At 33.3% G+C, this 22,088-nt stretch overlaps 2 protein-coding genes across 2 annotated transcripts; one reads left to right on the top strand and one right to left on the bottom strand.

Moving 5' to 3' along the window:
- Positions 1-4,298: 4,298 nt before the first annotated feature.
- On the top strand, positions 4,299-14,353 carry LOC130636614 (nonsense-mediated mRNA decay factor SMG9-like). Its single transcript, XM_057446397.1, has 16 exons — positions 4,299-4,677; positions 6,478-6,549; positions 6,639-6,694; positions 8,229-8,383; positions 8,795-8,907; positions 9,293-9,408; positions 9,574-9,610; positions 10,000-10,074; positions 10,236-10,331; positions 10,678-10,763; positions 11,250-11,315; positions 11,650-11,690; positions 12,349-12,456; positions 13,333-13,452; positions 13,555-13,687; positions 13,989-14,353. Exons 1-16 carry the CDS (start codon positions 4,543-4,545, stop codon positions 14,068-14,070), a joined length of 1,491 nt encoding a protein of 496 aa, XP_057302380.1. The 5' UTR covers positions 4,299-4,542; the 3' UTR covers positions 14,071-14,353.
- A 405-nt stretch (positions 14,354-14,758) lies between these two features.
- LOC130636615 (ras-related protein Rab6-like) lies at positions 14,759-21,409 on the bottom strand. Its single transcript, XM_057446398.1, has 7 exons — positions 21,179-21,409; positions 18,624-18,682; positions 17,988-18,041; positions 17,598-17,703; positions 17,100-17,211; positions 16,457-16,550; positions 14,759-15,955 (listed from the first exon to the last, which is right to left on the bottom strand). Exons 1-7 carry the CDS (start codon positions 21,243-21,245, stop codon positions 15,821-15,823), a joined length of 627 nt encoding a protein of 208 aa, XP_057302381.1. The 5' UTR covers positions 21,246-21,409; the 3' UTR covers positions 14,759-15,820.
- Positions 21,410-22,088: the final 679 nt, after the last annotated feature.

The following is a 22,088-nucleotide window of genomic DNA, read 5'->3' as shown; positions in this document are numbered from 1 at the left end:
TTTGGCTCTAGCATTTTAATCATCCAGTCAAGTGCGTATTTCAAAGATGATGCATAGAAATCAAGATCGTGAAGCTGATGAAGACTGTAAAGAAGATAATGTCGAACAAAATAAAGAAATTTTAATGGCGTTAAATAGCGGTAAGAAAAAAATTCGCCTTAGCGAAAAAAGAGAGGGCATTGAAAAATTAAAAAAGCGTTCAATTTTTGTATCAAAAAACGCAATCGAGGTTGAGGGTCAGCGTGTAATAAGGCCAACAAGGTATTACACACGTACTAAATCGTGATCAGCGCGCAATGCATCGATTAAACACCCTCTCTTTTTTGATACCCCTTTTTAATCAATTACTTAGTAGAATTTGAGAGACACTAATGAATTACATCTGTTCATAACGATGTTTTAGCTTTAAAAGCGTTATTTCTTCATACAGCAAAATCTCCAAAAGTGGACATCTATTATTAGGTTATAAGAGTTTGCCAAAATAAAATATTATATATAATTATAAGAAAAACAAATCCACGGACAATAACTTTACTCATTGGCTCTACAGCCGCTCTAACTTCGTTATCTCCATGTGGCGCCGTAGCTTAGTGGTTATAACTCTTGCACTTTGTGCAGGAGACAGTGGTTCGATTCTTCTTGACGAGTGAATGTTACCAGAGCCCCCGGTCTGGTAGCTCAAAATGAGCATCAAATACTCTAGGACTCCCCATCTAAAAGCCAGTGTCCCTCCTGGACATAATAGACAGGGTATATCCCTCGATGTTTCCGAGACCATATAAATGCACATCTAAATATCTATCTCCGTCTGCCTTGTTTACTAAATTCATATCTCCCCTGTTGTCCATGTGTATTAGTTAATACGTACAGTTTCTAGATCAGCATTTTATTTTTAAAATGATAGAAAATCAATAAAAAACGCAGTGTATCTATAATCGCTTGATAATCTCACTAACCGTTCAGAATACGGCGACAAAAAACGATCGATATTTAGTATTTGTTGGCTTAAAAATTACAGAAGAATGTTAAAATGCAAAGTCAAAGATGTTTCTTTTAAGCTTCGGCTGCTTGTGTACTTGTTGTTAGTTGAACTTAAACATTTTAAACACTTATTATTTTTTGCTGGATTTAGCATAGCGTCATGTATGCATGTACATTTTTCGTATATTTAGCTGTCATCTTCTCAACTGACACCTCCATAAGACAGAGAACTTGATTATTTCCAAACAAATTCTTTAAGAAACTCTCACAGCATTATTATTAGGTCTGCAAAGATTTTTAATCCGGCCGTTTTGGCTACGGATTTATATCCGTAAAGCTAACATGCTTTTGTTTTATGTAAAAAACGAATAATCTGAGACGAGGTAGAAATATATAAACATTTAGAACCCCAAATTTTTTTTTTGTTTTTATTATCTGCCTTGAGCCAGCAAGCCATAGCTACAAAAGATTTTCACTCTAGGCCTGTCAAACATGGAAACGTCTAAATTGAATTGGTGAAGTTAAAAATCAAAGCTCTCCAAAGACTCATTTTCGGTTTTCAGCGATTGAACTAGCTTTTTGTCTCGCTCAAGTCACTGGGTAGGAATCAAACCAACAACCTTGACCGTTTTAATGGAATATTTATTTAGCAGTTGCTCAGAAGTATATGTTGACAAAAAAACGAAGCATAAGAAAGAAAAATCAAATTTAATGCTTTTTTTTTCAGGTTTTACTAAGCCCACGTTTTAACACATGTGGAAATTTATAGTGTTTATGGCTTAAAGAAAGCAAAGTGAGGAAATTTATCGGCCTTGTAGTAGATATAATGCATATGTAACAGACTAAAAACATTTTACTTTACAAAAATTTTGGTTTCTGCTAAAGCCACAATTTTACAAGTCTTATTTGTCAAAATTTTGCAGTTTAGCAGCACCAAAATAAATCAGTTTTAAATACCTGGAAACACCGATATAGCTAATGGTTGGTGTCGCTAAGGCGGTGTTTATACACACTTTGGTGCCCGTAAGCACACATCGGTGAAAACAACCACGACCGCTTTCCTTTAAATATACAAAAATATACAATGCGTGTGAACGTTTTTCAAAATTGAATATATCTAGCATAGCAGTAAGCTAATGCTTTTCTGTTAAAAGTTTTCTTTCGCGACAATGCGCTAGCGTTGTACAAGGTTTTTTTTTCGATTTCAGTTCTCATGCTCTCTCCCACTGTTCTTGATCTGGTTACCGATTTTTAAAGAGATGCACAGTCTAAAAAAATAAAACATAAAAGATGGAACTAAACTGAGCTATAATCCTAGACATAATATTTATGCCAACGGCTGTTTTTTTTAATATTTCCGAAAACTTTTTAAAAACAGGTAAACAAGTAAACTGGACATGTAAACAACGTCCAAAATGCGTTTCTGATAGTCTCTTTAGTGTCTACTTTATGGAACAATCCACGCGGTGAAGCGTCAACAAAAGATTATTTTCTTTAAACATTTTAAATAACATCTAATTTAGTGCGATAGTGAACAAATTTTTATCTAATTATTAGTGCGGACTTGATGTGATGATATGACAGTAATTTATTTTTTTGGTCGCACTAAATTAGAAGAATTACGGTACCAATTTTAACTTCATTTAAAAACAAAGACAAGTGAATTTAACAAGTTCGCAGTGTTTATCTCGCTTATACCTATCCTTGGTTTATACAGAAATGATTTATAGCTTCTAAATTCTACCTTCTTTTACGTCTATAAGTTTGCTCAAAATAATTTTGCCAAAAGGAATTCATTTTGCTTTATTAGCGCCATCTTCATTCTTTTCCTCAATAAAAGACTACAGGTGATCGACTTACTTTCATATCAGTTTAGCCTCCTCCACAGTTTTGCAATTATCTCTATGTTTACGCTCCTCCACAGTTATTCAAATATCTCTATGCTTATCTCTTTGCCACAATTTTACAATAATCTGTATGTTTTACCATCTCAACAAGTCTTTCTTTCTTCTTTTCTTTTCCTTTATTCCCCATTGATTCAACTTTTTTTACTCGTTCACCTAGAAATCAAAACTTCTGTTACACCAATGCAAGTTTTATGTTGGTTAAAACCAAGAAACTCCCATTGATATTTTTATTAGCTATATCTTCACAAGAACTATTATGCCTTCGCTTAATTCTTCTGCGGCTTCAATGTCGGCAAGCATCTTCGACATGTCGTTATGCTGTATAGTCATATGACGAGATGGTCGCTTTTTCTCTCTTGTGGGTTGCAGTTCACCAAAAGAATTTGTCGGTTTGCTTTTAATTTCGTCGACATATTAAGGCGAGCAATTCATCTTAATTTTTTTATTTATATTTTTTACTAAAACAGCGCTCTGTTTCTGAACATCGACGTCGAATAAAATTTTTATATCCATTTTTTTCTATTTCATGGCGTCTTTTCTCTCTATTATTACTCTGTCGTTAAAAAGTAATTGTGTATACCAAGTAGAATGTTTTTGAACACAGATTCGAAAGTTAAATTTCATGAGTTTATTTACTTTGAAATATTTTGCTCATTATGGCAACGAATGTAAGAAAGGAACGACGTATCGATACATCGTACACAATTAAATACAAAGCATCTCTTTTTGACTAGAGTCCTAAATAATACGTCTGAATGGAAAGTTGCTTCCCAGAAATAAAACTGTATCAACTTTGACTATTCAAACTCTCCGTAATTCGAACGAATTTTTTGTCCCTCTCTACTGTGAGTTCAAATTATAGAGAGGCTACTTTATACAAGTAATTTATCGTCATTTACAGTTAGACAAAATCATTGTCCCACGATTGGATTAAATTCGTGCCTATTCCACCAGCGTTATCCAAAAGAATTTTCTTATTCTGTTGGCTGAGAAGATATAATGTGCAGGTTTAGGTTGACTTAATTCTGTTCCTAGAGTTTATCTTTACGATATAAAAAAAGATCTACACTTTAGCAGGGGCCAGGTTTTAACATAAAGGCTGTTACTGGTCATATGTAAAAATATTACAACATCATTAAAACAAAAGAAAGAAATAGAATCAACATTGAGTTTACGCGCTTTGTTGATACTTGTAATCGCTCTGGATATGAATGAGACAGTTAGTTAAAACCTAAAACGCTACCTATAGGACTACAAGAGAACAGCTTCAAATGAAATGGAGAAAGTGAACTTATGGGAACACACACTTGTGAATTTGATAGTTTCTCTTTCTCTAACCTAGAAACCTTCTTGGTTCCACCAACTATTCTAATTTGCTTCATTGGGAACTACAACAATGAAATATAGCTAGCTACCATCAGGCTGAGTGTCTGTTAACGTTGAGTGTTGTTTTCGTATTATTGGCAAAAAATGGAAAAGTAATGAGTAAAATTTCTCACCCTATGCATGTGCTTTATTTTTGGGCGGCTTGCTGTTCTGATCACATGATGACGGCCCAGTTCGTGGAAATCGCTCTTCGCCGCACACAGTCTGATAACCAAACAGGGGGAGTGCACCAGCTAAAAGCCACACTTTAAAAACTTCAAAACAAAACATGGACGACGAAACATCTTTTTCGCAGGATCAAGACAAAGATTATTATAGAAGAGGAGACAGGCGTGATCGTGGAAATGGAAGAAGAAGAGACAGGAAACCTAGGGAAAGAATACGTAGAGATAGAGATCGATCTGTATGTATTTTATTCGAAGCTTAATCTTTTAAACTTTAACACAATAAGCCGTCTGGCTCAAACACAACTGCATGATGGCCAGGCAGCAGAAAGATGCGGAACCTTACTGAAGAAAGGTTATTTTCAGCTCATTTCTTTCTACGAAAAAATTTTTGAGGCTTTAAACTAATATCGAGTGTAGATGTATAACTTCTGATTGACATATTCATATAAAGTCATATGATACCTGTGCCAAGAAACAGACTAAAAAGGGCCTCACTTCACCTAGCGCCTGCAAATTTTTTAGCCTGCCATCCAATTGGTAATGCTGAAAGGGATTACTGGATAAAATGTAGACAATCGAAAGGGTCTATAGTTGTGTGCTCACCTACCGCCCACCCCCAGATTAGGTATTTCCCTACTAGTTAAGTTTAGGGTTCATTCCGCCTGCTTTGCACATCAATTTTGTAAACTCACCCAAGTGTGAGACAAATTTTTTCTCTCAATTCTTATTCTTGTGACAACAAACAATAGCTATACACTCAGCTGAATTTACTATATGGCTTTCATAGAGTAATGTTGTAGGAAGATTTTACCACAGTGTTTGTTTGCCCCCCCCCCAAAAAAAAAAAAAAAACAAACTTTCATTAATTCTATTTGTTCAAAACTAAGCCACATGACCTTTTTGCCAGAAAAATAGTAAAATATAATCTCCCACTCAAATAAGATTATTTATCAACTTTAACTTAGGTATGAAATTCCATAATCCGTCATAAATCTGTTTTTACAAATAAAAGCAGGCACCCTTTTCATGCCCATGGAGATTTGATTTACTTTTACAATTCAATGCAAAATGCTTTTACCTTTTATTTTTTACGCCTTTTCATTTTTTCAACAAATAATTAAATGATTAGATAGGAAATTTAATAAGCTTTCAGAGAGACTTAAATTTTATAGTTTAGGAAATGTAGGCATTGTTCTTAACAAGAGTATAAAGTGTTAAAACTTAACTTATTTTTTAAATGTGTCATTGAAATAGATCGGGAGATTCAGATTTTTGTTTCAAAAAAAAAGTTTCAATTGAGAAGCATCATACAGGCTTTGAAACAAATGCTTGTTAACTCTGTTTTCCACCAGCCAAAAAATTAGAACAAGTTAAAAACATTCTTGTTTTGCAATCGTAAGAACTTTTTAATAATGCATGCCTTGCGAAGCCTTGTAAATAAAATGTAACAAATTTTAAGAAGAAGGTAAACCTTTTATAATCAGAATTTAGGAAAATGCTTAGGTTTATCTGATAACAAAAAGGTAATTTGTGTATTCCAAATGGGCCACCCTAACCCAAAGCGTTTTCAATTAAAATGGTGTAGTTGTGTCCTGTTTAAACAGGATATAAAGCTTGCAAACATGTACGCTTTCACTCACCCAATAACAACAAAAATCTCATTTACAAACAAGACGGGAAGTGTTTCAAATCCAGATGGTGTTTATATATACTACATTGATATGAAATCATCACCAAAGGTCTTAAGTTAGTGCTTTAGTTTTCAGACTAATTTTATTTCAGATAATAACCCCCTTGCTTTGCAGAACAACTAAATAGGACATTTTCCCTACTACTTTCTCCACAATGAATTTCCTTCCTTTGAATTTTTCTTGCATGCAAGAGAAAATTAGCTAGCTATTTGGTAAAATTGTTTCACTTGTTTCTTTGCTCCTCTCTCTACCACAAAAGAACAAAATCTAAACTGCATACAAGTCTAATCTGTCACCAATTAATCATAAGCACATTCAAGAATGTATGATTTATATTTTAATTAGGAACGCCAGGAAAATGAAAATACAGATAATGCTGGTAGTGCAATGAAGACACCGATAATTTTGGCAAAAAAGGTTTGGATTTTTTTTCACAGTCTGGTACAAAGTTTTATTTGGAACACTTTTTTTTCTTAAGATTAATTGATTGGTTTATGTACATTCAGTCTGGACAAGAAGTTGAAAAAAAGGAAACTCCCACTATATTGGCTATTCAGAGAAGGTATGTTGTTATATGTAGGTAGAACTAGATCATTGAATAAAACATATCAAGTAACATTAAAAAAAATTCTAGTATTTAAAATATTATATACTGCTGTCATAATGTTTTGACAAGCATTCTAATATCCATGATTTATCAAAGTCACTACCGTAATTACTCTAATTTAACCGACCTCTGATTAACACGTTTAGGCGTTTTTCTGAAAAAGAGTCAAGGTTTATGTATTTTTTTCATCTAATTTAACACGACAAAGGTTGAATATTCCTCTAATTATTAAGCAATTTCACAAAAATAATCACTCTTTTCTTTAATTGTTGTAAAAATTCTCTTAAAAAAAAACCAAACCAAAAAAAAAAAAATAGTGTTTAAAAAAAGTAAATATATAAATCTTTAAATTGGTCATTATCATCACAATTATGTTTGTCAATAACTTTTTAGACGTTTTTCATGCACAATTTGTAGAAATCTCTGCTCCTAACTTTTTCGTCATTGTTTGTTGTGATTCCACAAACATCAAAGGATGCCTCACCATGGTTGACAACAAATGCAATTGCCATACACACAGACATGAAACAGCAAGCAAACAGTTGGACATATTTCCAGATTTTTATCAAAATTAACTATTTCTTTTTTGAATATGGTGGTCCTTTAATGATGAAAGTTACGGGGACAAGCGTTATTCATTTAATCTGGTGCAAGGTGGTATGGAGATACATGGAGAGTTTCGATTCACTTTAGCTAATACAGAACTTTAAAAAAAAATAGACAAAGGTGGAGATTAAAATAAAAGAGATGAAAGAGAAATGTTTGATGAAAAAATAAAATAAAATAATTAATAAATCTATTAATTTTTTTTGTTATTTTTTCCCTCTAATTTAAGGCGAAATTCCTCTAATTATTAATGCAATCATAATTGACATTTTCAAGGTAATTTATTTACTCTTACTTTTAAGCGACCCCTTGAAATAATTCTTTTTTCTCGCGCGTTAAATTAGAGTAGTTGCGGTAACCTTAAAATTGTTGCACATGAGCTGTTTAATGATAAATCTAACGTTTCTGGTGGTGAAAAAACAGAAGGAACAATATTAGTCAACATGTGTAAAGAAAAAAACATAAAATGCATTATGTGATAGAAAACCTTTAAATTCATAATTTTAAAAAAGTTTTTGCTGAAACATAATTTTTTATCTGGATTGAAAATTCTATTTTGTTTGTTAGAAGGTTTTTTATCCTAGGGAAAACTAATTGCGGAATGAGATTCTGTCATATGTCACATTTTATTAAATTAATGTGCATGATGTCGAAAATAATATTAAAAAAAATTAAATAAAGTAAAATGCAGAATATTTTGTATATACCAATCTTTTTTATAGTTTATTAAACAAAAAATTGCATAAAAAATAATAAAAGGAATTAATTTTATTGAAAATGTTATATTGGTAAAATTATGGATAAAATTATGATAATTTTCTATTTGTCTTTTTTATTTCAAATTATATTATCAAATGACACTTATTTTGTTTGTATCATCTAGAAGCGGGGCAGAGGGTTCATCCTCTCCATCAAGTTCAAACAAAACCTTTGCTAATGATTCACGCACACAGTATCACAAACATGGTAATCGATATGAAAAAACACCTGATCTTTCTTCTCCTGCAACTCCAATAGCAACACAACATGCTCTCAATAGTAAGTCAACTGGCTACACTTCTTGTGTTCTCATCTTACTGGAAGTACAACCACAAAAATGTAAAGGCATAAATTCAGGACAATGTACTATAAATGTGAAACAATGTTTGACTACACCAAAAAGGTATCATTTGATTTGGCCCTCTTTAAATTAGACCAATTGAAATTATCTTCTCTAATCGTGACCTAAAGCCTTGGTTGTTTAAACTCCTTGTTATTTTACTTGCTATACAATATACTGCTTTACTAGTTTTTTCACAAGAGAGACATCTAATTTCTTATTAAAATTTTGTAATCGTGTATAAAAATACAACAAACAATCAAATTGACTTTTTAGGCAATAGTTATAAAATACTCATATTTTGAAAGCGTTTAAGGACTTTTATAACTGTTGTTCTTTTTTTCTCATAGTTGATCAAGCATTGACAGGTTTGGCAGCTTTGAAGTTACCTCAAGATATTTATTCAAGCGAGTCTACAAGTATAATCGATGGCTCGTTCCAGTGGAGTGACAGAGCGTTTGAGGTAACATATCTACTTGATTGAGCGCCCCTGCTTGATATACTGCACCCATAAATAAGCACCCCATTTCAATGGAAGATATTTAATAAGCACCTTCTTCAATAAGTCCTGCCTCAAATGAGAGCCCCCTTAATTTTTTAAAAGGTGCTTATTTGGAAATTATTCAATAAAGTCCAAATAAAACATTGAGATAAGTTCGTAGAACTACTTTTATTTTGTAATTGCTGATGTCACAAAGAGGTTAAGCTCGCACAAGTGCCCTTTTAAAATTTACAGAAGTAAATTAGCACTCTAGGTGCACAGGGTAATGCGAGTATTGATTAAGTAATTCTTTTGTGTTTTTGCTATACCGCAGTTGATTGAGTTTTTATGGACAAATATTTTACAGACACTTTTGGATCAGACAGATTATGTTGTTGTTGGTTGTGTGGGCTTGCAAGGCGCAGGGAAATCAACTGTAATGTCAATGCTTGCTGGACAACAAGTCGAGTCATTGGGAAAAACGTAAGATTGGAATATTTCTCTTAAATCACTTTATAATACGAAAATGTTTGTAATGAAAAGGTCGCTATATACTTAAAGTTTCCAGACAGAGTTTTCCAGAGAGGTGTCCAAAGCTATGTATGTTATCGCGAAGTTATGTATAAGCACAGTGTTTCTTTCTTTTAGTCGTTTGGTATTCCGACCACAAAAGAGAACTGATTTGGTGCGTACTTTATTTTGTGGTGATCCCTTTTGCATGCGCATTTCGTTTGTTATTATGAGGATGTTAACAGGGAATCCGAGATGATGACTGTTGTAAAGTTTGAAAAGTTGTTTACGAAGTCTTTTTGTACTTTGAGAAAGGCTCATTTCATTCAAGAAAGATATATATTAACGTTAAATATTTTAAAAAATTAGTTATTCCATAGCGTTCATTTGGAAGTAAACACCAAAATTTTATTTCGCCTAACAAGAGACTGGAGTAACATTTTAATTTTTTCTCTGAAATAAGATCTAAAGGCTACATTAAGCTCTGCGCATCTCATTAAACCTTGTTAAACACGTAATTCTCAGCTAGTCACTTTGTTAAATTTATAACGTGGTTTATAACAGGAGAAATGTACGTACCGCACGGTGGGCATTGACATGTATGTGACGCATGAAAGACTCATTTTACTGGATACACAAGTAAGTTTATTCGCATGTCTTTATGTATCAAGTTTTATGACGTACAACCCAACACAAGGAAAGTTCCTCTTAGCTCCTACCCCTCTTTTTCTTTGACCTGAATAAAGTTAATTTTACTTTTTTTACTACAGTCTGATTATACTAAGTGTTGTCAATTTTAGCCGTTACTTAGTCCCGCCATGTTGGATCAATATTTACGCTATGATCGTAAAATACCGGGCGAATACACAACTGCTGAAATTTGTTTAGAAGTGCAGGTATTTCTTTCTTTTTCAAGTTAAGTAAATGTATTGTTTCTATTTGAAGTTGAACGTCTTATCCTTACTCTTAATAAGATCCAATAGACTAATTGAAGAATACTTTGTTGATGCACTCTTCTTCACATAGTTCTATTCTGATAAATGACACTCTTTTCCTGCTAGCATCGTTTTACTATGCACCGATTGGCTTATAGATTTGAATAAGCAAAAATTATAGCGGTCTTGTTAAAGAATGTTCGTATTTGCATTTTGTAATTAATTTTTCCGCTTGCTGAGATAGTAAAGCAGCTTGTCTTGGGTTAGATTTTAAAAGTTTTTTAAAAGTTCACTTCTTTTTTTTTAGGCGCTACAAATTTTGACATTTCTTTACACAATATGTCATGTTGTGTTGGTCATTCAAGATCATTTTACAGACCTTAATTTGCTAAAGTGGGTTGACATTTATACTTTTTGAAAGTAACAAATAGAATTACTCCACGTTGTTATTATCAAACACAATTTATATCTGCTGTGAGGAACTCTAAGATTTCTTGTTAAAAATTGCCTTTAATAATAACACCAACTAGTCGTTAGCCCGTGGAAAAATCCACGGGTTCGCCCGTCCTTTTTATACCGCATTGCGTGCGTCTCACTACTTGCGCAGCTAAGCTACCATTTTGCGTGACAGACAGACGGACGGACGGACAGACGTATACGGTTATTATAATATAGATTTAACTGCTAACTAAAATTATTTTCTAGATGACTGCATTTACAATTTTTAAAAAGGTGGCAGTATTGGCCCAGTCTCCTCGATATATGCGCACACGCGACCCAGAGGCTGCTCCGCGGAACGCTATTCGATTTTTCTATCATTAAATTTTAGTTAACGAATGTCTTTGTCCATTTACAAAGAATTATACATTTTTTTTTTAGTTTACTTAAAACTGCTGAGATGTTAAAATTATCAACCGTCTCTCATTCGAACCAAGATGGGTCTGGGTATGAGCGTTTTACGCTATGTTTCTTTATGTGACTGTGATTCTACAAACATTTAAACATTGGAGAAAAATTGACAATAAAGGGATAACCATAATTGGAAGATGTTATACGAATCAAATCTATCTAGTGGTACAAAATTCATATTGGCGGGCGGGGTTGTTTAAATATTTGTTTTTATGGTCATTTGTTGCATTTTTAAACCATTTTTTAAGCTTCAAAACTGTGCATGGTTCCAACGAAAGTTTAATTTTTTTGTTGATTGTTGTAACGATAGTAAAAATTATAAAATGCACACAGAATGAATTCGTTTGAAAGTGTTTTTTCTTTTGTTTAGTTTAAACGCGGACGAGTTGAATGAATATTTTCCACACGTAGGTGAGTAGAAATTGAATACTACATCATATTATGAATGGTTGTAGTAAAATACATTGTTTTTTTATTTCTTCCAAAATATTCGTTAGTTTTAAACATTTGTGGTGCTTTTGTGCCACCTAAAACTTACAATAAAATAAATCCAAAACATATTTTTATCCGACGAATTTAAAACATCGTCCTATACTTACTATCTTTGCCTACTTGTAAACTCATCAGTACGCGTTCAGTTAAACAATGCAGTAATTCGTTATAGAATTGTCATAAAGCTGACTGTCCTGTATAGTGTGAACATTCATATTCCTTTTGCACAAAAATTACCAAAAGCTATTAAGAGTCCTAATACAAGGGGGTAAAAATAAAACAAAAGAAATAATCAGCATGCTAAATGCGCAAAAATCATACACTTTAAATTGTACTTTAAGTTTGTTGCGCAAAAATCATACACCCTAAATTACACTTTAAGTTCGTTGCGTGAAGATGTTTTGTGTGAAAATAGGCATGGTTAGGGGGAAACAACAACGAGAAACACGTACATCTTTTGATGTAAGACTTTTCAGAAAAATTCAAAGGTCATTGTCCGTACGTTCATACAGTAAAAGCAAAAAAAAATGTTGCACTTATTGCTATGGGCTTGATCAAATTTTTGGTTTCCTTGTAGCCTTTATTTACACATGTTGTGACGGCCCCACATATGAGCTGAATATCGTTCGATCGATGTGTGAAATTTTGTGGAAGCTGTTTGAAACATCAAGATTGCGTGTCAGAGGTATTTACTTATTCATTTATGTTGTCGACATTTTATTTTATCCAAGAAAAGAGAATGGCAAGAGATTCGTGTGATATCTTCCTTAGCGTTTTTAAGGCGTATTTCCACTAAGTGAATTGGACGGCGAATTCGGCGGCAAAATAAATCCGAGCATGCGCAGTTTCTTTTATTTTAATTTTGCTTCGAAAAATTGCTTCTTTGAAAAATAGAAACATTTCCTACTTTGAAGCGGCAAAATATTTTGCTGTTAACTTTTAATTAGTCAGAACGCAATTATTAGTGTTTTTTTTTATTGAAAACTCATTACCGAAAAGAATTTAAAGTGTACGGAGTAGTGTGATATGTTGGTTTACCCTTCTGTCACAGTGGCAGTGGTCTTTGGCGGTGTTTTGATGAAATGAAGTAAAAAAATGTGTCTAAAATCAACGATTTCAGGATGTTTAAGTATTTTTGTTTTACAATGCGTTAATATTTTTTTATATTTCTGAGAGATCTTATAGCTAGAGACTTTATGCAAGGAAATTTTTTAATTTTCCTTTTCAACAAAACAATTAAAAAAAAAACAAGCAAACGAATTTTTTAAGAATCATAGCTAAGAATTTGACGTCGTAAAATTCATTTTGTTCTAACTGCACAATGTTGTATTTACATATAGAGCTCGCGTACGCATATTCTTGACTTGACATGTTTTTTTCCTCCTTTCACAGACCATGTTCTAATTATTCTTATAATCAATTTGGTCTTAATTTTACCCCTTCGTGGATATTACAAATACATTTCGCAGCTAATTCGCCGTCGAAATCGCATAACTGACTGAACGCAGATTGCTGTCACGCTTTAAAAAGTTGACGTACGTCAATTTTTTTTTTTATTTAGGCAGCGCTTCGATTATTCGCACTCCTGTTCTTCCATATTGCCAGTCAGACTTATTTTACGACTTTCAGGATTTCAACTTATTTCTTTTACCTGCGATGCGTCAAAACAGCTCGACTGATGGTAAGTTTGACCATGTATAAACAATGGTCACTTTAAGGATGTGCATAGACATATAGTTAACTTTAAAAGTTACGGCTAACGAATTTGTTTTGTTTTTTAAAGAAGAAGATTACAATCCGATTGGTCGATACCGTGGTCACCCAAGCTTATCCAGTCTAGTAAAAGTGCTACGTCAGCAACTTTTGTCTATGCCCAGAGAATCTTTCACGCATCATATTTTGTCGGAGAGAAGTTGGTATGAATGTTGTTTTTAAATCCTAAACCTTCAAGAAGAGATTAGCGACTGGGATTATTCGACCATAACAGATTTGAATTACCTCGCACAGAATTTTTTTTAATAAGAGTAAACAATGTTGGATAAACTATTTTTTTTTTAAGTGACTCACTTTGATCACGTGGTATTTGTTATTTGTCTAACTGTATGTCATAATGCAGTTTCATGAGAACAGGTTTTCTGGGGTGTTATCTAATTATTATTCCCGAAGTTTGTAAACTGTAAATAAAAAAAATTTTAAAAGTCAGTTCTCCTACTCCAGGTTTCACTATGCGGCGAGGACATGGGAGGCTGTGAAGAAATCATCTCTCATGAGCGAGTATCATCGACTGTTGTCATCATGATGGGCGCTGCTGCAATGTCGTCGCCGTAATGTCGTTGAATGGGATGTCGTTAAACTGCTCCATTTGTTGCAAAACACTGAAGTGGTGCATTGAGAACTCATCGTCATTTGTTGATTCATGTGCATCTTCGATCTGATTGGCTTATGCGCATATTCAATCTCATAGGCTAGAAAGATGCAATTTGTTTCAATAAATAAACAATGAAAGCGCAGTTAGAAAATAGCATACGAAATATTATGTGTAGTTATATTCATAAAAAAATATATGTTATTTTTTCTACCAAGGTATAAATCTTGCTTATTACCTTCTTATAAAGGCACGTATGAAATGTTCGAATTCCCCAAATTTCGTATTTATCAGAGGCGTACCCACAGGTGTTCATTTAGGGAAGGGGGGGGGGGGAGGGGGGTATTGTAGACAAAGAAGGCTAACCAAGGTTTTATTACAGTCTAAAATTGCATACAAATAAGATGTCTTTATATTAATAAATTGTGTGGAAACAACCACGTTTAGTTTATTCCCCTCTTTGTCACTAGAATGAAAAACCCCCGGTGTTTACTTTTTTAAGGTATTTAAATTCATATCGTCATCACGAAGAGCATGTAGGTGTTTGTAAAAGATGACACTAAAAACAGCCCAAGAGCATTTCTTTTTGCGCATTACTTTATTACAATTCACTCATTTCCCCTAGATTAATTTTACTTATATTTCTCGAAAACCGGAAATTTTAGATTTACAACAGCAGCGTCAATTTTTTTACACCGATTATATTCGCTTGTCATGATCAGAGGTCCGATCGGGGTTAACCCTTTTCAATAATAAAAATAATAAATGCTAACTACAAGTAGAGGCCCTGTTTCATTATTCTTTTAAACAACTGAAATTTACGAATGGTGAAATATGAGGTTAGCCTTCAGATTGAAAAATATTCGGATGTCAGCATGATATTGCTTATAAATGAAATTGGAATAAAAATATCAGTTATTTGTGCAAGGTCTCGAGGGAATGAAAATTTGCGAGATAAAAGGAGATAAAAGTTTTTATTGTGGACGGAAAGTAAACTCTGCCTCCGCAAAAACAAAAATACTAAATAAATAATTGGGAACTGAAAAATTCTTGATTTTAGAATTTATACAAATACGTGTTCGGATTATAATAATAAATACTGTTTTATCCAAATAAAAAACACTTTATTCTAAATAAAATTAATGAGCAAGACCATTTCGTTCTACACGAAACAAAATTAGGTGCTAAGCGAGACAAGATTATGCGAACGATCAAGAATAAGAGAAAATGTTTTTGTAAAAGCCGCAGTGCGAGATTCTTTAACTTTGCTGCGTTAAAAATCAAACACAGTTTATAGTATGATATATACTCGGTTCGGTCCAAATATATTGTCAAGATAAAGTAAAAAAAAATTTGAAATAACAAAACTACGAAAATAGAATTCAACAGGGGAATTTTTACACACGGGACGCAAGTATCTAACATAACCATGTCTTTAACGTATTTTAAAATCTGAAACATTTCATTGGCTAAAAATAAGTGACCAAAACACTATTATGGGGATTCATAAAAAAACATTTTTACAACTGCATGAGCGCAAGGGAAATAAATTGACGAAACAGTTCAAATGTTATAGCACTATTTAAACGAACTTTTAAAGTTCCACTATTACTGTATCTCGCGAATGGTACGCTCTTCCCTACGATGCTATGCTGTTTCGATATTTTATTAATACAACACACTCTTAACATGGACACCCTCCTCCTTCTTGTGGATTCTGATCTTGTGGAGTGTCTTTTAGCTGAACTTCTATCAAATCTTCTTTCTTTTCTGGAGTATTTTCCATGCCAGGGAGAGCAGATGCAACTCGTCGAAACAGCTAATAACACAAGAATAACAATGCAAACATCTAAGATAAAAAAAGCGCTGCCATATGCGCCTAAATCTACGGTTACTGCAACACATACGCGTCTTCTCAAAGCTTAAATTATATTAATGAAACTAGGGCGCACTCGACTAAGTTTGTTCCCGCGATATATAGAACAAAAGAGATGAAATTTTATCTCAAAAAAAAAATTTTCTTCGAAAAAAGAAAACATGCAAATTTTATCGTAGATAAAAAGCAAAATAATTCTTATCGTACAAAAAATATAAGCTGCGTGTAATTAACAGCGTGATAACACTAGCATGTTTATCTGAGTATTTAGCACGTCATTGAAATAATAACACGAGCAAACACGAAACAGAAACTTATTTTTGACACATTTGCGCCCTATTTTAAAGTTGCGACAAAATTATTGACGGATTCTTAACATCAGTACTAAATTTGAACGTTTCAGTAAAATGAAATAGCCAATATTTTTTTAATATACTATTTTACCTGTTTCACGTTGTGTCCAGCTTTCGCGCTCGTTTCAATAAACATGACGTTCAATTCTTTCGCTTTTGCTTCTCCACTCTCTGTTGCTACTTGTCTAAAATACGATCAATTATCAGTACAGACTATATAAATCTCCTGCCATGGAGATATAAAAAAACTTCTTTTTATATCTCCATTCTCCTGCGAAGCGAATAAAACTCCTGCGATGCAAAAAAATCTCCTGTGAAGCAAATGAATCTCCTGCGTAGCAAATAAACCTCATGCGAAGCGAATATTTATTATGATATCGAAATCGAGCAAAAGCGCACAAATGGTTTATAGCAGTTACTCCAAAACAAATTCAAATAATTTACGTAAGCATTTTACCTTAAGGGAACTGTTTTCCCTGACCAGTAGGCTTTAAAATATACTATTTTCACTAAATCCATGCACATATTTTTGTGTAAGCAGGATTAAAAATTATATGGCTGCTGGATCGAAAAACGTTTTGGGGAAAGTCACTCTCACTTTTCATGGTCTTTTTTCTCCTGGGTTTTCCAACTTTCAGACTTACTTAACGGATATCATTTTTCCTAACTTTCTAGAAGTTATACTTCGTGGACGCCGCCATATTTAAATTTCTTACTCGCTTCAGACCACATACCTTTTATCAGCCAAATCTGTTTTGTTGCCGACTAGCATAATAATTACGTCAGTGCCTCGCTCAGCACGAACATCATCAATCCATTTGTTTGTTTGTTGGAATGAATTTGTATCTATTGAAACAAGCGAGAACGATTCTCGTGAATTTGTGCAATGCAATAAATGTTCTATAGGAAGGGAATCCAAGATGTTCCTTAAAATACATCTCTTTTAATTCAAGTCGACACACAGCAATTGCTGACACGAGTGCCAACGTGTTACACGGAGATAAATAACAAAAAAAATTGTCAACATAAAAAATATTTAATTAAAAAAATGCTGGAATGTGTATCAGATAGCAATCCTGTGAAGTAGTTTGGTTTTGGTCTTAGTTAAAAAATATTGCTTATCATATAATCCTTTGTTTACATAAATTGCAGCTCCATTCTCATCTTGATACAAACTGTATATCAGACATTTTTTTTCTTTATAAAAGACCTTTCTTCCCACTTTTACTTACTTGTGATGTCGTAAACAACAACGGCAACCGAAGAATCACGAATATAACTGGGTATTAAACTCCGAAATCGTTCCTGACCAGCTGTATCCCATAGTTGCAGCCTTACCTAAAGATAATATCGATGTGTAAAATCTGCGATATATCATGCAGTGTAAATGTGTCACATAGTGTAATGACATAATATATAAAAAAATGTTTGGTTATCGTTGACTTATTAACTAAATTTATTAATTCTCACATTTCAACATCCAATCAGTTAAGGGTATGCTAATCGTCTTATGGAAAATATGAAAGGTTTATATACATAAAAGTCTGGAAATTTATAATATCGATACAAGATTTACGTTTTAGCCACATATTATATAAAAGTTATAGGTGAATCCAACTTACTGTTCTGTCTTCCAAATACATTGTCTTCGATAAAAAATCTATCCCAATAGTTGCCTACAGAAAAAAACAGTATTTTCATTGTGTATTTTCTAAACTTCACTGCACAACATAACCTGCTTACATTTGGTGAACACACAACCCCCACCCTCTCAAACACTAAATGGGTGTTGTATAAATTCAAATTTACCATTACCATGGGGTGGAGGGCAGAAATTTTTGAAATGAACTGGGGAATCCTTTATTAGAGAGATGAAAAAAAAATGATGGTTTTGGGGAGGAAGATTAATGGCGAGTTGTAGTTTTTGGAAAAATGAGCAGAGATTTTTTCATTTTTTAAAACTATCACAATCTATGTTTTCTTCAAAAGAATTAACAAATTTCTTCGATTTGTCATTTTGTACTGCTTTTTTGTCATTTTGTACTGCTTTTTTGTCATTTTTAGTACCACAGCAAATATAAAATTGGAATGCAACTGGGGGAAGAGGAATCCAAAAACTTAAGGTGAATGGATACTTAAACCAGGGTAAAAAATAAATAGAGATATAAATGTGACTGTACACTATTGCTCTTAAATATTTTGAAGACATTAGATAAAATTAAACACACAAGTGAAAGGGGCTGCATAAATTAACTTACTTGGTAAGTATTATCGAAACTGTCATACATGAATCTTGTGATGAGGGACGTCTTTCCAACTAAAAACAAGTAACAAAATATCAAGAAATAAATGAAACAGAACAAAGTAGAAAGCTGGAAAAGAAATACATCGGTTTATCGCGGACACGTTTTTTACATTTCCTTAAATTTTTTTTAAACATTGGAAAGAAATTGAATCTCTAATTCTAACCAATATTAAACTTGTTTGTGCAACCAGTTGTAATTATAATATTTTGACACCAACTATAATTCATCCATGGTTTTTTTAACTTTTCAATTGCTAGTATTATTAATAGTATTTGTTTTGAACATAAACGATGAAGATCCGTCTCGGAGATGGAGACCTGTCACGTCAGATTAATTTTAATTGGGTTTTAATAGTTTTTTTGCGCACTTTTCACATTGCTTCTAATCTCAGTACGAATAGGACAAGCGTGTGGTAAAAGTGAGAATCGAAAATATCGTAGTTCTTGATTGAAATCTTAACGTAAAGAGTTTCTTCAAGTAGCAAAGAGGAAGCAAGCGCAGTAAACCGACCGATGTGCCGTAGTTTATTCTACCACCCCTGTGTGTTTGCATAGTTGCGTCTGCTTTCTTGTTTACCGTCCGCGCACAAAACCGTATTATAATAACATTAATTCTTGTAGTATTTTATGACACAATTTTGTTTTTTAGGCTTTCACTATAGTGAGTAAACATTTCGAAGATACGAAACTTCAGTCCATTGAAATAACGGTTAAAGGTTTCAGCAACAAGCTAAATGCATTATTACCAAACAAATTACCAGGCCCTGACAACATATATCCAACTGTACTAAAGGAAATGTCATTGGAACTACGTGAACCATTGTTAATATTATTTAAGGAAAGCATGAAAACTAAATTTGTACCTAAGAATTGGTTGAAAGGAAACATTGCCCCAATTTTTGAAAAGGTATCAAAACAGCTAGTTAGCAATTATAGGCCAATTAGTCTGACTTCACAAATCTGTGAAGTACTCAAGTCAATCGTACGTGACAACTTAGTTGAACACTTAGAAAACAACAACTTGTTTAAAGACTCTTAGCATGGTTTTTGGAAAGACATAGATTCTGTTTAACAGATCTCCTGACAAACAAAATAATTGAATATCAAGATCAAGGCTACCCTGTTGATGTTGTATACTTGGACTTCAGTAAATCTTTTCATAAAGTCCCCATAAGAGACTGCTTAAAAAACTCTTAGCAAATGGAATTGGAGAAAATGTTACAAACTGGATTGACTCCTGGTTATCTGGGAGAGAGCAGAGGGTAGTTTCTGGTACTGAATCATCCTGGCTGCCAGTGATTAGTGTATGCTTTTCAATTTTAATAAATGCACAATGAGTACTATATTGATAACAACCAAACTAAAGCTGTAGCAGTGGAAAAAGACCTTGGTATGTATGTTGATGCAACTATGAGTTTTACAGCAATGCACAGCTGTGTCATAAGCAAACAGAATCTTGGGTGTTATCAAACGGATGTTTGAATAATGCAAAACCAAAAACAACTTGTGTGTTTTATACAAATTCCTGATGAGACCTCATGAACTTAGTGAGAATTCACTGACACAAGGACACACAAAAAATATATGGAAGCCTCATAGTACGCTGGATAAAAGAAAATTTTCATTTGTTCCTCAGGTTGTAAATGAATGGAACATTATACCAGAGAAAGCAGTGTCTGCCACTTCAATAAGCATTTAAAAAAAGTTTATTCAACCTCATTTCGAGACTGTTAGGGGGTTCTATACAAGTCAAAGAAGACTTCCTGCCCCAGTTTTAAAACGACCACCGATGTTGGCCTAGTAAAGACCATACCAGTGGATTCGGTAAGTTATCCGGTAAGGTGTAACATCTGAAAGCCACATTTTAGGGGCTCCACTTCCTCTCTTTCCTATTCTGGACAATCTAATATATATATTGGAAAAACACTGAATTAATGGTGGTAGTTGTGAGAAGACATAATATTTTTAGTTGTTTTAATTTGCTTGGCCAAAAATGCAATCCAAATAGGGTCAGTCAGGTGACTCTAGTACTTCATATTCTGGCAGCCCTCCTAATTTTTCAAATGCTTTTTATTAATAGCCTGTTTTGTCAATTAGATGGGAGGGGTCCTGACCAAAATTGAAATAGTCCGTTTCTTGTGACGAATGTTGTTTGTTCATGACCCTTTTACTTTCTTAAACTGAACTGAAATTTAGCTACAGTTTATTTCAGAGAGTGAAACCATTGGCTTAAAACATCGAGGAAAAAAAGGTTTCCCAATATTAACCATGCAAGCAAAGCAAGGACAAGACACACATAATTTAATCAAGAAACCCACACAGAGTGTTTGAAAGATTGTTTGTGATCTAGCTCAGCATTCCTTATATTTCCCACCCTATTCTCCTGATTTTCAAATGGAGATGAAAATAAGAATAGAGCCATATGCTACAACATCTCAGCTACTTTTAGCTAGCTATAAAAAATTATCAATAAAAAAAACAGGACAAAAAATCAATAAAAAAACATACCGCTTTGTTCACCAAGGAAAACTAATTTGAATTTTCTTAACGGATTTCCAAAATCTGCAGTTGACATGTTTGTTAGTAGGCTAAATTATACAAGTTTTTTACAGGTCAACTTTAGTTGAATTTAATGCTGTATCTGTTGTGGTGTTCAAGAAAATCAATATTAGTTAGCTCTATATTACTACTCTCTTCTTCTTCCCTTAATTTTGATTGAAGTTCTAAAGAAATGAGCAGCCGTTATAATTGCTTCACACACTAAATGGTTTTCACTTTAGCTAAAGTAAATAAGGTGGGGTAACAGCAGAATAAATGGTAAAGCTAAGCATAAAATAAAATAAATGAACGCAAAATTTCGTTTGCCACGTCTGGTGCAGGCACGGAAACAACAACAAATCCCCTCTATTTAAACTGCCTCGTTTTAAAAATTTCGAAAATAAATGGTCAGGACTTCATTTAGTCATAATACAATGTACAGAAATAGACTTGAAACATGGCTCAATCACCATAGTGCTTTACAAAATTACCTTATATTACGCCTCCTGGCGTTATTATCCATCTCTTTTGGCTCTAGCATTTTAATCATCCAGTCAAGTGCGTATTTCAAAGATGATGCATAGAAATCAAGATCGTGAAGCTGATGAAGACTGTAAAGAAGATAATGTCGAACAAAATAAAGAAATTTTAATGGCGTTAAATAGCGGTAAGAAAAAAATTCGCCTTAGCGAAAAAAGAGAGGGCATTGAAAAATTAAAAAAGCGTTCAATTTTTGTATCAAAAAACGCAATCGAGGTTGAGGGTCAGCGTGTAATAAGGCCAACAAGGTATTACACACGTACTAAATCGTGATCAGCGCGCAATGCATCGATTAAACACCCTCTCTTTTTTGATACCCCTTTTTAATCAATTACTTAGT

The sequence above is a fragment of the Hydractinia symbiolongicarpus genome, chromosome 3 (assembly GCF_029227915.1).
Source record: "Hydractinia symbiolongicarpus strain clone_291-10 chromosome 3, HSymV2.1, whole genome shotgun sequence".
NCBI classification, from domain to species: Eukaryota; Metazoa; Cnidaria; class Hydrozoa; order Anthoathecata; family Hydractiniidae; genus Hydractinia; species Hydractinia symbiolongicarpus.
Note: the sequence above shows the minus strand (reverse complement) of the source record. Positions and strands in the feature narration are given on the sequence as shown.